The 15,550-nt window shown below is 52.3% G+C and overlaps 2 protein-coding genes across 2 annotated transcripts; one reads left to right on the top strand and one right to left on the bottom strand.

Moving 5' to 3' along the window:
• Positions 1-2,899: 2,899 nt before the first annotated feature.
• PCNA (Proliferating cell nuclear antigen) lies at positions 2,900-7,044 on the bottom strand. Its single transcript, XM_003744108.2, has 3 exons — positions 6,863-7,044; positions 5,399-5,951; positions 2,900-3,168 (listed from the first exon to the last, which is right to left on the bottom strand). Exons 1-3 carry the CDS (start codon positions 6,936-6,938, stop codon positions 3,012-3,014), a joined length of 786 nt encoding a protein of 261 aa, XP_003744156.1. The 5' UTR covers positions 6,939-7,044; the 3' UTR covers positions 2,900-3,011.
• A 252-nt stretch (positions 7,045-7,296) lies between these two features.
• LOC100907714 (ATP-dependent RNA helicase p62) lies at positions 7,297-15,056 on the top strand. The gene is made up of 9 exons (XM_003744107.2): positions 7,297-7,448; positions 8,587-8,807; positions 8,882-9,028; positions 9,297-9,520; positions 9,656-9,935; positions 12,941-13,056; positions 13,142-13,277; positions 13,592-13,764; positions 14,436-15,056. Exons 2-9 carry the CDS (start codon positions 8,588-8,590, stop codon positions 14,634-14,636), a joined length of 1,497 nt encoding a protein of 498 aa, XP_003744155.1. The 5' UTR covers positions 7,297-7,448; position 8,587; the 3' UTR covers positions 14,637-15,056.
• Positions 15,057-15,550: the final 494 nt, after the last annotated feature.

Below are 15,550 nucleotides of genomic sequence, written 5' to 3'. Positions count from 1 at the left end.
GAGCTTCCGCTTCATGGGAAAGTTCTTTCCCGATCAACAGAAACTTGAAGCCCTCTGCTATTGACGACGAGCCGGCTCTAGACGCTTTTATACAAAGAAGAGGTTTATTCCTCGCATTGTGAGGTTATCTCCGAACGGAGGATTGCCGATACCCAGATTCGCGTTTTTGCAGATTAGAGCAGCTTACGTCGAGAATCAGGAATCTTGCCAACGGTGAATGGACGAGGCCGGAGCGAGAAAGCTGGCCGGTGGGTCGACGGTTTGCACAACGGTTGACAAATTCCGTTGGAGATATACCTAGATCCCTCAGTAAGACGGCTTCTCCTCTCTAGTGAGCAGAGCTTAGAAGCATCAGTTCGTCGATCAGGCGTTAGCGCAGGAATTCTGTGCACATCTGAGGAGGAAGTTGGTTTCGGCGGACAGCCGTTCGTCAAGTTCGATGGAGTGGACGGGAACAGAGTTGACAGACTTCGACATCGGCTCGACGAATACAAGGAAATCCAGAGTTCGAGTCACCGAACCGCTCTCTCGTGCTATTATTGTGACGGAACGCGTTTGCACTAGTGTGTTTGCGCAAGCAGGAAAATGACATGCAAACGGCTCGCGAATCGTCCGGGTCCGAACACTATCTTACATAGATATCAGCCATCCGAGACCCTAATTGACAATGCAATCCAAATAAGCCATCATAGGGGAAGAAATAGAAGTCCTCCGGGCAAGACATGGCGATCTACAACCGATGCTGAGGAAAAACTGAAGAGAGACCCCGGGAGCATCGGGGCTTGCGTCCATGAGAACCGCATAAGCGACAGAGCATGCAAGAGAAAGTCTTTTCCTGTATTGATCTCGGGCGTCGTGTGCTGCAACATCTGTTTGTGGCTTCTCTATGTATGGACGCATGGACTCCTTACGGTAAGCCCTACAGCGAGCGAGCATCTCGTCGGTATTTCCAGCAGACCCGCATACTATAACGTACGAAGATGCGATACGTGGCGCGGACCGTATTCGCCAAGCATCTATAAAACATATTATCGTCGTCTGCCGAGTTGCAGGCGCTGTCATCTATTCTCTGCCATGAAGAGCGAATTTGGCAAATAAGCTCTGTCGAATGCATGTCGACAGCGAGGACACGAAAGTCGAAGAAGGTCGCAGAAGCTTTCCCCCACGTCGCATCCGCCCTCTGCGAACGTGTTATGACCTATTAGGGATCTACCGTATGCTGGCCGATTGACACACTGTTGATCGAAGTTGTAATCGACCTAATTGGGAAGCTCTCCGCTAATCATTCAGGGAGTCTTCCGTGAGCAGTGTGTTTTTTTCGAACGCTCGGATGTTCAAGTTCAGAATCTATTTCTTCCAAGCGAGTTGCCCCAGGGGTCGGAAATCTGATCAATTGAATCAGAAGAAGGAAGAATGAAATCCCTCATCGACAGCGACACCTGGAGACGTTATATTTCCATCTCCCGCCGAAAAGGTACAACCATGGACGAACATGCTTCAGCGTTTTGCTATTCGATATAGTATCTGATAAGCTTCGAGTCGGTTCGAGGCAGCTTGCCCATCGATTTCCATCGTTCTATCCTGACATCCATTCGTTGGTCTCCTGGAGCTCATCCAACTCCCTATGCTGCTCTCGACTGAATTGGGATGGGACGTCCCAGGTCGGAAGGTCGCAAGTCACCGAGGAGGACTGCGCTCCAGCTCTCACTGATCGAGTGGAGAGTGACTCTGAGTTTCCATCACGAGGAGACTTACTAGGTACTGCCGTCATCGAGCGAATCAATCAAGCCATCCACTATGGGGGACTTGGTCGCGGCTCCTAGCACCGGAGGGTCACGACCCGCAGCCAGACAGAGTGTGGAACAGACTTTCGGTCTGTCGCCTCGCTCAGCCCCCATGATCCAGAGCGCGGGAGTTCGCCGACTAGAGTCTAGGACCTAGACTGTCGTACAGGCGAGAAATTAACTTTCGGAGTTGTAATTTCGTCATGGAACGGAGAGAAACCCGAACTCGATTGTTCCCCCCCGCTGGGACACACTAGAACAGTCTGATGGGGTATTCAAATTTCTTCCGATGTAGGCTCCATCTGTATCCTCGACTCGAGATCCAGTCTCCGGAGTTTCCCTCGAGCCGACTCGAGCGGTTGTTCCGAACTCTTTCTCAATGCCCACGGGGAGATGATGGAGGTCCTTTGTTCGAGGTGAGTATGGATTTCCTGTCCCATCGAAATATCCCATCTCGAAGTCTCGACGCTAAAGCCTTCCCTTGCCGATCTCTCACGAGCGACGTCAAACTGTTTCGGAGCCGCATCTTTCACTGCTCCCCAATCGGAATTGCTTCCAAGCTCATCCCCACGTGACACGCGCGTTGGCTTCTGCCGAGGCGGAATGCGTCTGTAAGATCCGGGAAATCGAAACCTGCCTGCCGTGCATGGAAGAGCTTTGCCTGACGAAATATTCGAAAGGAGAGCCTGTGGAGGGAAGTCACGCGTCGTTCGACTGCCTGTAGACGAATGAATCGACCATAGTTGCTCGAGATCCGGCTCAGCTCCGCAGAATCCTCAACCGAGGCCTGGAAAGCTCTAATATCTTTCTGTTCGGCATCTGATGGGTGTTCGATCTCGCGTGAGCGCTTGAAATGATTTCTCGACATCGACTCGCCGCGGATTTTCTTCTATCCATGCCGAATTTATCTCTGTAGGTACTCGTCTTGAGAATTTCTCGGTCGAACATCGAGTAATAAAACTTGATCATATTCTGAAAGGATCGATAGCAGGGCGGTAGCTCTCTGCCGACACATACGCGAGCTATCACAACAATGCTTCAGGCCCTTCGCTGATCGATAGCTATGCAGCTGGACTTCCTGTACAAAGGAACAACTAAGAGGAGACATGTATCTGTACGGAATGGATCATTTTTATGAAGCGACCAGATAAAAGGCGGAAAAAATGCCGTTCACATGGGAATCGATCATGTCTCACGTTTTTGCTCGGAGCATAAAATACACAGCGCTTAGTTATCTTCGGAATCATCGATCTTAGGTGCAAGGTAGAATCTAAGGTGACCCATATCCTCGATCTTGTATTCAACCACGAGGGGAACATCTGCTGACATCGACAAGGAAACCTGTCCAGAGAGCGGAGTTGCTTTGGTGAACGAGTTGAGGTACCTGAAAGGATAAGCCAGAATGAGACCCCAGGGAACGCGTCAGCTCGCGATTGATCGGAGCTCATGGAAACGAGGATCGCGGATCGTTGTCCTAGCCGGACTCCGGGCCGAGGCCCTTCGGGTGTCTGTGGGTCCGCGAATAAAAATCTATTCACGGTGTAGTAAATCTCATCCTAGCCCGTAGGCCGCGAAGGCGGGCGACCTAATGAACCTGCGGGCATCCCACTTCGTCTTTATTGAATTCCGATTTGCTTCGGACATTAGTTCGACTCCGTGGAGTAGGGAGCAACGTTCTCGCGGTCAAAGACACTCGAAGCTGGTACAGACACTTTTTCATGGTATCTCGAACGTTCGTGAACTATTGTACCTTTTCCACGACGACGTTCGATTCCATCGATATGGAATGCACTTTTATGATATGAGGGGGAGTCAAAAATTATCCCCTCTGCGCATCATGGCGACCTATGAGACAAGCAGGCGGATCTAAGACAGACCGGGGAGAAAATGAGCGAGCGTCTGATTGTGTGATAGGAAACAGTCCCGGCAGGAGCCACAAATCACGTGTACGTGCATTCCGATAATCCTCGCTGCGAGTGACAAATACCAGTTGTATGGGTTCCCAATAAATGATTGCTCGCATATGACTGGAATATTCCGCTCATGGCTCGATCAGGCCGTCAGATTGGGTGGATGATTGGTGTGATCAGGTCTCTGAAATGGCAGACGACTAGCTCGCCGGTCGCGGAGGCGACCCTCCATGGACCCGATGGGCTCCTCGTGGAGCGGCTAAGGACGGCCGAGCTCAATTAGTCAATATTGATTCGGGGCTAAAAAACTGTAGTCGGAGGCCGATTCTGCCCAGACAGAATACGTTCGCCAGGAAGATGCAGGTGTCAGCTCGAGTGATCCCCGGGGCACGCACATCCCGTCCCAGCACTTGATCACATTAGTCGGTTTTGAGATGAATGAGGTGACAGAGTTGAATAACGACAGGCACACAGGGGCGTTTAATGAGAGACCGCGATCGCCGGAGGCATGGTTGGCTCCCGAGAGCCACGGCGGCAGTGGAGCGGAAACTTCGATTTCTCCGTCTAGCTCAAAATTGAAAACAGAGCGACAATGAGAATTTTCACCATAGTATGATCTGTTCCGAAGCAGGGCGCACCAAGTGACAGAGCAATTGAGGAGTTCCGGGAAGACAATCACTAGTCCCTCATTAGCAACACGTTGCCTCTGGCCCAGTAAACCGATCGAGAGACCGACCTAGAGTCATTAGAGACTTTCAAAGACAACACCACGAGTGGCTGGACGCTCGGGAGTCCTTGAATCGAAAAAGTCTGCCTGGGAACCGTCCTCAGGAGTGTGCGGGCCGCTTCCGGATGTCCCGGGTCCCAAGACGCAGGAGCCGTTCCGCTCCGAGGTTTATGCCCGTCCGGTCATGAACGATGCGGGAAAGACACGCTCCGTAAGCGAAATAGCATTTTCCGATACGGTATTTCAATGTACGCCTTTCCAGGATATTCATGGTTCATGGACTATCCAGCCGTCTGGTACCCGAATCGAAATCTGCGACCGCGCAACCCGGAGTTCTTATCCGCGCCGGTTCCCGATACTGGAGAATCGCCCGTTCAGAGGGTGAAGCCCACACGCAACTTACCTCCGAATGGAGCAAGAATCACAGGGCAGTGCGTGATGCCAATTCTCTCCGGACGGTTTCTAATCGTGCCTCTCTCAATGGCCGGAACGTCCTTGCTCCTCCTAATGACTATCCACTCACGGAGATGCACAGGTCACCGTTTCCGAAACGGCGGAGCGAGTGTTCCTCGAAATAGCCGAGGCAGCAGGTGACGTGATCGCGGCAAAATACCTAAGACGCTAGAGCCGTGACGAAAGAGGGAATGACTCCAGGAACAGGCGGCTTTGGCTTGTTCGCTAGCGAGGCTCATTGCGAACTTATTCCCGGGGAAAGACCAGAAGAACAGAAGTAACTCGGATTTCGGAGCACTCAGACGACTTGAATTAATGACCTCTATGCTAATTGAAAGCTAGGGAGATTCGCGCGCGCCTCCGCTTGTCAGAGCAACTTGGCCACTTTCCAGGGTGATCACCTGGACACGTGTCCATGAACTCATTTGCTGCTCGCCTCCGCTATTAAGCGGAATTTTCGTACGCGAGACACAAAGGAAGTGCTCCCGGAATCGCTCGCAGGCAAGTCCCGGACAATTACTTACTTGAGAGCGAATGTGAGCGTGACAGCTTCTTGCATATCGATGATGACCGCCTCTTCTTCTTTGTCGACTTCGGCCGTTTGACTCAGAGAGATGTTCCCTGTGCCCAAGTCACCGGCAGCTGCGAATCGGATACCGTCTTTTGTGCAGGTAATTTGTACGGAGTCACCGATTTGCGAGAGGTCTCGGCAGATCCGCTGGAACTCCGACGATGGCATTTTGACTACGACCGAGTAGTCCGTATCGGGAATGCCGAGATGTTCGGAGTCGAGATTCATGAGTTTCATCTCGAACTCGGAGACTTTCTCCTGGTTGTTCGCCTCGAACACGAACGTCACCGTGTCGGCGTCGTCCTGTGCCTTCATGGTGATGACGTCATTGTTCTCGGCACACTTGAGGATCTTCGCCATCGAAGAGAGATTCATTCCCATGGACAGGTTGCGATCGCACCGGAACTTCTCGAAACCGTCGGCTCGGAGATTTAACGCCACTAGCGAAACGTGGGAGTTGTCCATGGCCTGCAGGGAGATGCCTGCAGCGCTGCAATCCCATGTTCCTGAAAGCACGGACGTTTAATTTATTGAGAAGCAGCATACTCCGGCAGACGAGCGCGTCGCATCCTATGATAACCTCAAACTCGCGCTCGCTCGAGAGTTTGGTAATGAATGAAAGAGCGCCCACGTCGAAGAGATCACGTCAGAAATGAGCGAGTACTCATTCCGTCACTTCGTCCCGACAGGAGAGGTGCGCCAACCTCGGCAAGGGCCGGCACAATCGGGAAAGACACTGATGGGGACTTCAGAGGTCGATGAACGGCTGCCCAACTCTCAGATACGTAGCCAATGGTTGAGGGCGTCACTCTAAGAATTCGTCAAGACCGCTGAGGCAAAGAGTTTGAGAGCCGAGCACTCAAAATATAGCGCGCGAAAAGAGACACGCGCACCTGACAAGGTCGGAACCGAGCTGAACGGGACAGATTTTACGTCATCAGGTCTTCATTATCATTGAAGTCTCGCATGTCATGGGGACGGACACAGGAATGGGGAGAGCGCCGATAGGACTGTGTCAGAAAATCATAGCGCCGCTCCGGCCGGACATGCCCGGGCACGCTCGAAACAACTCAGACTTGACAAGTGTTGTCATAAACGTGACGAGCTCGAGCTGCTAACTACAATGAGACCCTAGGCCCGGAAATCAACTTTTAGACCTAGGCGAGCAGATGAGCGTTTCCTGCATCCAAACGGGCTCGAAACATGCGACATGATCCGCAGATTATTATGGATTGTCTCCCTGTACGTCAGCGCATGCATTCATAGGCTTTCGAGCGCGGCTCCAGAACGCCATCTTCTGATAACACTGATAGCAACTCTCGATTGGAGCAGCAACAAAAGCGGAGCTTCCCAGTTGGAGTTCGGGGTCCCGTATCATGGAGCAGGCTCAGGAAGAATGAGGCAAGTTTTGACGAACCTTCATTGATGAGATCCTTGATTGCATCGAGAGTCTTCTTGAGGACAGATCCCTGGAGCAACTTCGCCTCGAACATCTTTATTTCTAGTTATTTCCGGCGGTTATGTCGAAGTGCGTTCACGAATTCAGTGTCGCTACCGAGAGATCGCAAGAGGCGCGCAAAGTGTCCGCCAAAAATCTCACCGAAACCGGAACGCGCTTGGAATTCGGCGCTCTTTTGTGTGTGGTACTAAAAGGTACCACACGATCATCGGATTAAATCAGTGAGCTTCGAGATGATCTGATTTCCTCCGTGCTCGCTACGTCTCATGGTGTAATGCGTCGGACGGAGTTTCGGGAGGATCTTGCGTGGGTCTCAAGACCGAAGGCTGAACCACCACGGAGCACTCTGTGGTACGAAGATGTGCCATAACAACAAGCGACCCACGAGGATTGGCTGGTGAAGGAAACGAGGGAACCTTGATTGTGCGCGGATCGATTATCTGCTGAAATTCTAGTGAAAATTCCCGGGAATACTTCTATCCCTCCGAAGCGGTCGTGCTCGCAACTGTTCAATCATCAGTGAGCGTGTGACCACCAGTGTCAGGTAAGTTAAGGGACTCTGTTTAGGCTGATCTATGTCTATGATCCGTGAGATCGCGCACGGTGCCCCGGCGCGGGGCTGAACAGTGCGACGAGATGAGCTCGCGTCAGCCCTACGGTTCTGATCTCTGATAGCCATGGTGCACCACAGCGACTGGGGAAGCTCCATCGGAAACGGAGTCGAGCCGATTCGGATGGAATTGTGGACAACGGGAGCGTTCCGAGCTTGTCCTCAGGGAGTACGGTGATGGTCGATTCAGTCGCCAATCATGACGTTCTCGCCAGAAGAATTTCGGTTCGGAGAAGCAGACATGCGTCTCTACCCCCGACACTTCTTGATTTCGTGAGCATTGATGCGTCGGAGCGGGATGACGTACCGACGATATTCTATCCGGAGAACGGGAGTCCCTCTATCGCTCCGCCTGCTCTTTGTGCGTCGGGTCTCATGGTCATGGAGCGGCCAACGCCGATGCTGTTCATCATGATAGCGATTCGACTAGTGGACCATGGTTGGTTTCCTCACGTAGTTTCCACAGGAGTGTCCATTTCTCCCTCCTCCCCGCCCTGGCTCCCAACCGGCTCGCACAACTAGGTACTCTGAAGTCTACCGCTGGCTTTTCGCACACCTGACTCGATTGCCGTTTCTCTCCTCCTCATCTGAGCGAGAAACGGATATTTTGGGGGAAATATGTGACTTCGCAGTATCTTCCGCCGAAAAAAAATTTTCCATCAAAATAATGATTGACGATGGGAGGACTCAATGCAGAATGAAAGAGGGAGAGGGACGATGCTTCGCCCCCCCTCAGTCCGGGAAACTGTGTGCGCATCACATCGTGAGTCAGGGGCAGGGCTGTGTCGCGGGGCCCTGTCGCTCAAAGATACGCTTAGCCACGACCTCATGCGAAACGATATCGATTTCCACATCCATTCGATGGATTTCCGCTCCTAACCTTGAGGCAGCCTTCTTCCCTGATCCTCGTGACTCTCAAACCCGAGCTCCAAGTATCTCCGGTGTCCGAGTATGCTCGGGGTGCATTGCCGAGCAGGTGATTCGACCAGAATTGAGCCAGACGTCGGCGTCGCTGCACGCTTCACGAGCCTAAAACGAGATCCTCGATGTCTAATAGGTTCTCCTCTTTCAGAATGTTGAAACTCCGCGTTTTCTTCCGGCCCGTTTTCCTCAGTCGCGCTTACAGAACATCCACGGAACGATCCTTAAGGGATGCCGAAGATGGCGATGACACCGCACCGCTTAGGCACCGCGAAGTGGTGAAGGATGTGTACGAAGAGAGTGAGACTACGGCGTCTCGCAGCGCCGACGAAATCGAGGATTTCAGGAAGAAGCACAACGTAACTATCAAAGGTTCGTTCGTACGGGATTACGAGTGGGTCTCTTCCCTCGAAAGAGGCAAAGTTCGAAACAGCTACTTCCCACAGGCGATGCTCCGAATCCTGTGCTGACGATGGATGAAATCAAGCTCCCGGAAAAAATGAGCAAACTTTTCGCGGGTCGGGGACTTCGTACACCGACCCCGATCCAAAGTCTATGTTGGCCGTTGGCGTTGAAGGGGAAGGACCTGATAGGTGGGTTGGCAATTCGTTAATTGTACTTTTTTTGGCGACTTGGATTCCTCCGAGTGGGCTGGGAGCGTGTCGCATGATCCCCCCCGGAACCCTCTCCTAAAATCAAAGTGCCCTATATCGAAGCGCAAGTTGTCCTTCCTTCTAGGAAAGGACTTCCATCTTCTCTCTTTTTTCCTGGGCTCATCCAGAGGTGACGGGAGACCTCCCGTCTCTTGTTGATCGCACTCGTATCCCTCGACCTTTTCCCTTATCGAAACGTACGTTCAAGGCGTTGCTCAAACTGGATCCGGCAAAACCCTTGGCTACTTGGTCCCGTCTGCCTTGCACATCGTTCGACAGCCGAACGTTGGACACCCGGGTCCCACCGCCCTGGTCCTCGCTCCGACTCGTGAACTCGTCCAACAGATCGCCAGCGTGTCCGCGGATTGGCTGCTCCCATCGATGCGAATCCGGCACGTCCCAGTTTACGGGGGAGCAAGTCGTCTCGTGCAGGTACGAGAAATCGTCACGTTTACGGAGATCCTTTCAGCACCGAAATTGCTCGCGGGCTTCCCCGAGTTAGGGACGAATAGAATGTCTCGATGAGGGCATAGCTCGTTCTCAGCGACTTCTGCATGCCTTCTCCAGATGAACGACATGAGACGGGGATTCGATATCTGCGTTGCGACCCCGGGCCGCCTGCTGGACTTCATCCAGGGCAGGGAAGTCTCGCTGTCCAACACCAGTTTCCTGGTCCTCGACGAAGCCGACAGAATGCTGGATATGGGTTTCGAACCTCAGATCCGTGATATCATAGAGTCAATGAGGCCCGATCGGCAGACTTTGATGTTCAGTGCCACGTGGCCGCAGGATGTGCGCTCGCTCGCTAGGGATTTCATGTCAGCCGACGCAACTCGCATCAACATCGGTGAGTTTACTTCCAATCGTTCTTGTGTGCGACCCCTGGCCGACTCAGATAGACGTCTCTTCTGGATAAATATTTCCGCCGGCTCGACTCGAATTGTGGACATTGATGTTAATTCGAGTTGAGCCGATTCGGGGCGCGAGCCGAATCCGCTCCGACTCTCTCACTGGAAGGCGATATTCGATCTTTAGTGGTATTCCAACCAAGAGGAAATAAGAGTTTATGGCCGTGCGAGTGCTGTCTATGGTCGAGCTCTCGTTCTTCTTCCCCACAGCTCCCATCGCCATTCTCGCCCGCCTCGGTAAATAGGTTCGTTAGCTTCCTGTGAAGGGTGATCTCTTACTTTGCTCTCCCAATATAGCCTCCTTTCGCTTTGGCTGAGGAGGGCAACTCAAGTCGGGCAAGGCTTCGCTTAGCGTTGCTGCTGGGATCAGGATCGGTGAATGGCAAACCGGTCTGCGGCGAACCGTGCCCACGGCACGGAACGTCGACGACACCGATGCTATCAGAACCGCGACCAGATATCGAGGCGGTTCAGCTAGCGATACGAGTACGAGTGTCGCTCCGAGACCGAGCTGTGGTGTTGCAGGCGCTGCTCGGTTCCCCCGGCTCGCTCCAATGACGGCTCGAGTTGCTCCCCCAGACCTCGAGTAGAAGGCTCGACTCGACGCCGATCCCCTCGCTTCCCTTCTTCCTCTCAATACGATCCTGTAGTCACTGTAGCGAACAAGCATCTTGGAGCAAAAAATTCTGATCCCACCCTTGTTCTCCTCTTTCATTCACTGTCGGTTCGGATGCCGCGTCGAACCGATCAACGGATAGTCGGCTGAACAGATTAGTCGAACGGTGTATAATGCGAACGTAGACCGGACTCCAGCTCCGTTGTAGTACTCCGTCAGTCTTCAGGCAGACGCCGGAGTATTTTCCTCCCTCGGGCAACCGTCGGAAACTTCCCCTGGTTCCAAGACCGTTGCGAGCATGAGAGATTCGAGCCGTCGGCGTCGTCCCTATGGGTGAGGAAGAGTCGAAGGCCCTGATTCAGCACCGGCGCGTATGACAATGGAATGTTACACCGGAATCGGAACGGGTATGATTTCCGTAAATCACCATCGGAAAATGAGCCGGAGGAGGAAATAATGTATGGCTCCTCTCCAATCGGATGGATCCGGGGAGGGGGGGGGCGGGAACAGAGCGTAATGATTCGCCGGAAGGTGCCGCTCTCCGTCAGCTCGTAAAATCAGGCGGATCGAAACGGATGTCCCTCCAACGAATATTGAACTTACGTCGGGGGAGTGTCTCGAGACGTGTACTACCTAGCTAAGCACGGAACCGAGAGTAGGAGATCGGGAAGCGATTGGAAATGTGGAAAAATCGGACAGCGGAGAAGCGATTGGCCGTGCAGATAACTTCTTGAATACCAGGAGAGGCTGAGGGAACCCGAGCTGGAAAATCGAATCAGCGAATAAATTCGGGAGTTATTCGTCGAAGGATTGATTGCTGAGGTAGTGGTATCGGATGTTTGTGTACAGGAGCAGAGCAATCAGGGCAACGAAGGTTTCAGTAGCATAATCAGTTGTAGCATAAATGCTCCCGTTCACCAAGAAAAACGAGCAAGGTCTTCGCCGCGAGAATGTCACTTCTCATTATAAGGACATGAGGAGGAGGAATACCGATGAGGATAGAAGTAATGCCGCGATTTGTTAAGCATTGTATAAATCAGCAGTTGGAGTTCTCTCTCGATCGCAACCGTGCGGCTGGCATTCTCCGGTTTCGAGCCATGGAGACTTCCATTAAGTCTGATCTGCCGTAATCTTCGGGAACACAAACCTCTAGCTTGATGAATGCTTCTCGATTCTGAGACGGATGCAGTCGGCTCGAGATCGCGTAGCAAATGGGGAAACGCGATATCTCTGAAATGGTCCCGAGTTTGGCTCCTCCAACGCGAGGTTTCCGAAGGCGTGCCTAGATGAATTCGATCGTCCTGATCGAGACGCTCCCGTCGGCCCCGTCAATCACACAGAACTAGCGTCATTGAACATCAGACTGGGAGTAAGAGGGAGATTTGGTCTCGCATCCCTTCCGAGTGTCGACTTGAATAGTCGGTAGCAATGAGCGGCGTACAGCGAATTTCCCCCAGCCAGCCCCAGCAAAACAAACGTGGATGGCGATTCGACGGTGTGGGCCTCCTCGCTCTATACGATTCGTCGAGCGTCGTAGACTAGGCTGCATGGATGACCCAGACACTCTGAGTTCACCGCTTAATTGCGCCTTGCGCTTGATACAATGTTGTTATTCTTCCCGGCGGAATCCGGAGCCGCAAATCGTCTTGCTGTGAGCCCAGATCCGGCCCTAAATACGAGCGGTCTCCGGAAAACGGTTGCTGCGAGTAGCGAGGCAACGAGAACAGGCAATACGACTATTGAGACCACCCTATATAGGTATGCCGCATCGATACCGTCGACACGTATCGGGGAACACGATGTTCGTTATTTTGAGTAAAAGTATTGACAGTTTGTCTCTCTCTTTCTTCCGCTCGGGCAAGTCCCAACCGCGCCGCTTCAGACGTCTGGGCTTTTCCTCGCTGCTCTCGGCTACCTCTCACGCCGTGTCTGTTGCAATTGACAAAAGCGATTCTGACGGATATGGAAATCATGGCAACCTTTTATCGGTTTACGCGGCCGACGAGCTTCGCATTCATCGTTCCGTGCTGCGGCTCCGTGGATACATTCGAATAGAACCGCATTGTCGATATGGGATAGGTTACCTGCGAAGGGCACACGGCCTAGGACCTGTGAAGCGGGAAAAAACGCCGCAGCTTTCAGGAGCGGTGACAGCGGCTGCGGCTCTAGCCGAGAGGCGCGCAAAGAATTCGCTGAGAGGCTGAGCAAACGCTTCCGGCGAGGATACCTACAGAACCGAGGATTATACCTAGGTATAGGGGATAGGACGAGGAATAAATGACGGAGAGGAGGAGATGTCTAACTCCTTCTTGTTGTGGATTCCGGCAGGCTCCACGGAATTGTGCGCCAATGACAACATCACACAGGAATTACAGTTCGTCTCGAATGAAGACCAGAAAACGGACCTCCTTTTCAATATTCTCGAGCAAAACAGCCGCGACAAGGTGAGTAGCTGGAGGTGATCGGTGATCGGACACCGAGCGAGAGGACGACCATCAGCGATATCCAATAACACGAATCCGAATTTAGATCCTGATTTTCGCGGCAACGCAACGGAGAGTCACGCATCTAGCGATGAAGATTATCAGGAATGGATTCAGATGTGTTGAATCTCACGGAGGCTTGAGCCTAGCCAAGCGAGAGCGTGCGCTACAACTTTTCAAAGGTGAGTGTACGCTCTCGGGAGAACCGTGGGAATCTCTGAGACGGGAGGAGCTCATCCAGCTCTAGAGGGAATCTCAAGGAAGGAGAAAGCTCGAATGTTACATTTAGATTCTGGAGAAAGCCACCTTCGGAAAGCCCTCGGGAGCGCTAATAGAGTGCGGTGATCGTAGAGGAAACAGAGAGCGAAATCGGGTCGCAGGAGCGGACTGACAGTAACAATGAAGGAACTCGATTCCCGGAGGAGGGCATCCGGGATAGAAGATTCGTCGATTGGAATCGGACTCCCTCATTCATTTCGGATATTCGTTCTTCAAGGACACTGCAATATCATGGTCGCAACCGACGTCGCAGCGAGAGGCCTCGACGTTCAGAACATCAAGGTCGTCGTCAACTATGATTTCCCTCAGACCATCGAGGACTATGTTCACAGGATCGGGCGCACAGGGCGGGTCGAAGCCAAGGGACGCGCTTTCACTTTCTTCTCGCCGGTGAGTTCGTTTCGCCTCCTTCCCGAGCAGAGATAGAATGCACGAACGTAAGATCTAGTTTAGCATTTCGCGAGAGACGACAGGTGGGACTCCGCAAGACTCGGTCGGAATGAAAGTATACCGTCGGTGTCGTCGTTGAGATGCACCCAATTCCAAGAACGCTCCCTCTAACTCACCTGATCTAATTTCGTACCATCGTCGACGTCATGAACCGGAGCGCGACCTTAGTGAGATTTCTGTCGGTGCGCCTCGCTCCTCTCTTTCCTCTGAGTCTGACTCTGTCTAGAACTCAGAGGTCGACATCAGAATTCGTTCTGATCTCTTCTCTCGTATCAAAGTTTCCATCATTCGGGAATCACGTTCCCGATGTCAATTCTCGGTTGGCAGACCTCCTCCCGATGAGCGTCATGACGAATTCCGGGTCAAGATCGAATGCCGACCCGGACGCCCCCTCTTCCGGGATCGTATTTGTCCCAGTGGTCTGCCGAAGTCCAGAGAGGCAGCTCCGAGGGACGGAGCTGGAATTTTCCGCGAAGCTCGCTGCGAGCTGCTTGCGCTGTGTGTCCTCTCAGAATTTTGTCTACGCGGTACGCCTCCGGCCACGTGTCGTCTTTTCGCGCTACCCCAGCGAGCGCTGAATGCTAACGCACTCTTCCCCTTCCGATTTATAGGAAAACGCCTCCTTCGCAAAGGCTCTCGCCGGCGTCCTGACCCGGTCCGGGCACGAGATCCCCGATAAACTTGTTGAATACATTGACAACAACGCTCCCTCGCCGTCATTCCGACGGAATTTCGTGAAGAAGCCGACCAATTTCCGTATGAGTAGGGCGAGCGATTGGAGACGGGATTCGAGATCTTTCCGTCCCTACTGATTCCGCTGCGTAAGCATCACAGGACAGCGAAGCTAACCGACTCAGAAGAGTTTGTGTAAAGTGGCCTTGTTCATATTTAGCTGATATTTATGAGGTTCGAAAATGAGCTCTGCACGGCAGGATTTCATCTGACCGAGTGAGAAAGTTGTCACGGAAGAAGACCTCGTCGTGATGCCCTCGCTATCCTGCAGCGGATGACTTCCGGAAATGTTTTGGAAAAACCAAAAATCATATATTTCGGAGGGAGTGGGTTCATCCGGAAATTTCTATACTACGAATAGGTAGTCGGAGAGCCTAGAATAAAAGGCGATTCTACATTAGAGCGGATATTCCCTTACGCAGCCGAGTAGGATATACTGTGAAGATCAAGAAAAAAAAATGGTCATCCAGGCGAACATTGAACACTAAAATAGTGATTCTTTATTTGGTAATCCTCAGATTTCTCCTCTTCATTATATACAGTACCGCAATAGAGATAGCGGTGAGGTTTCTTCACGTCTTGATATTATAGTATCGTCGTCGAGGTACTCGAGGCTGGAAATGGTCTGTTGTCCTCAGCCCTCTTGTGATTCTAGCATCTTTGTCGCTGTCATCGACGACTGTAGGTCGCATCTCCATCATCTGGCTGGTATCACTCTTTCTCTCCACTGTAGGATCGCTTCCACAAAGCCTCTCTCCTCCATATCACTGCTTCCCAAGTTGGAGAATATTCCTCAAATCATTGTAGAAGGAGGAGCTAGGGGAAGGCACTCACAAAGACCGGGAATCCACCTCGAATTAATGAATTCATGAGTGAGCGGAAACTCTCTAATATCTTGCCGAGGAGCGATACATAGATGTGTGTTTTAGGGAGCCGCGAGCCGCGTACCACCGCATATCGCTGCTCGATTGGCTAGCGGCTAAAATCAAATTCC

Source organism: Galendromus occidentalis, unplaced genomic scaffold (assembly GCF_000255335.2).
Source record: "Galendromus occidentalis unplaced genomic scaffold, Mocc_1.1 scf7180000077460, whole genome shotgun sequence".
NCBI lineage: Eukaryota > Metazoa > Arthropoda > Arachnida > Mesostigmata > Phytoseiidae > Galendromus > Galendromus occidentalis.
The sequence above is the reverse complement of the archived record's forward strand: the minus strand, read 5'-3'. Positions and strand labels throughout refer to the sequence as shown.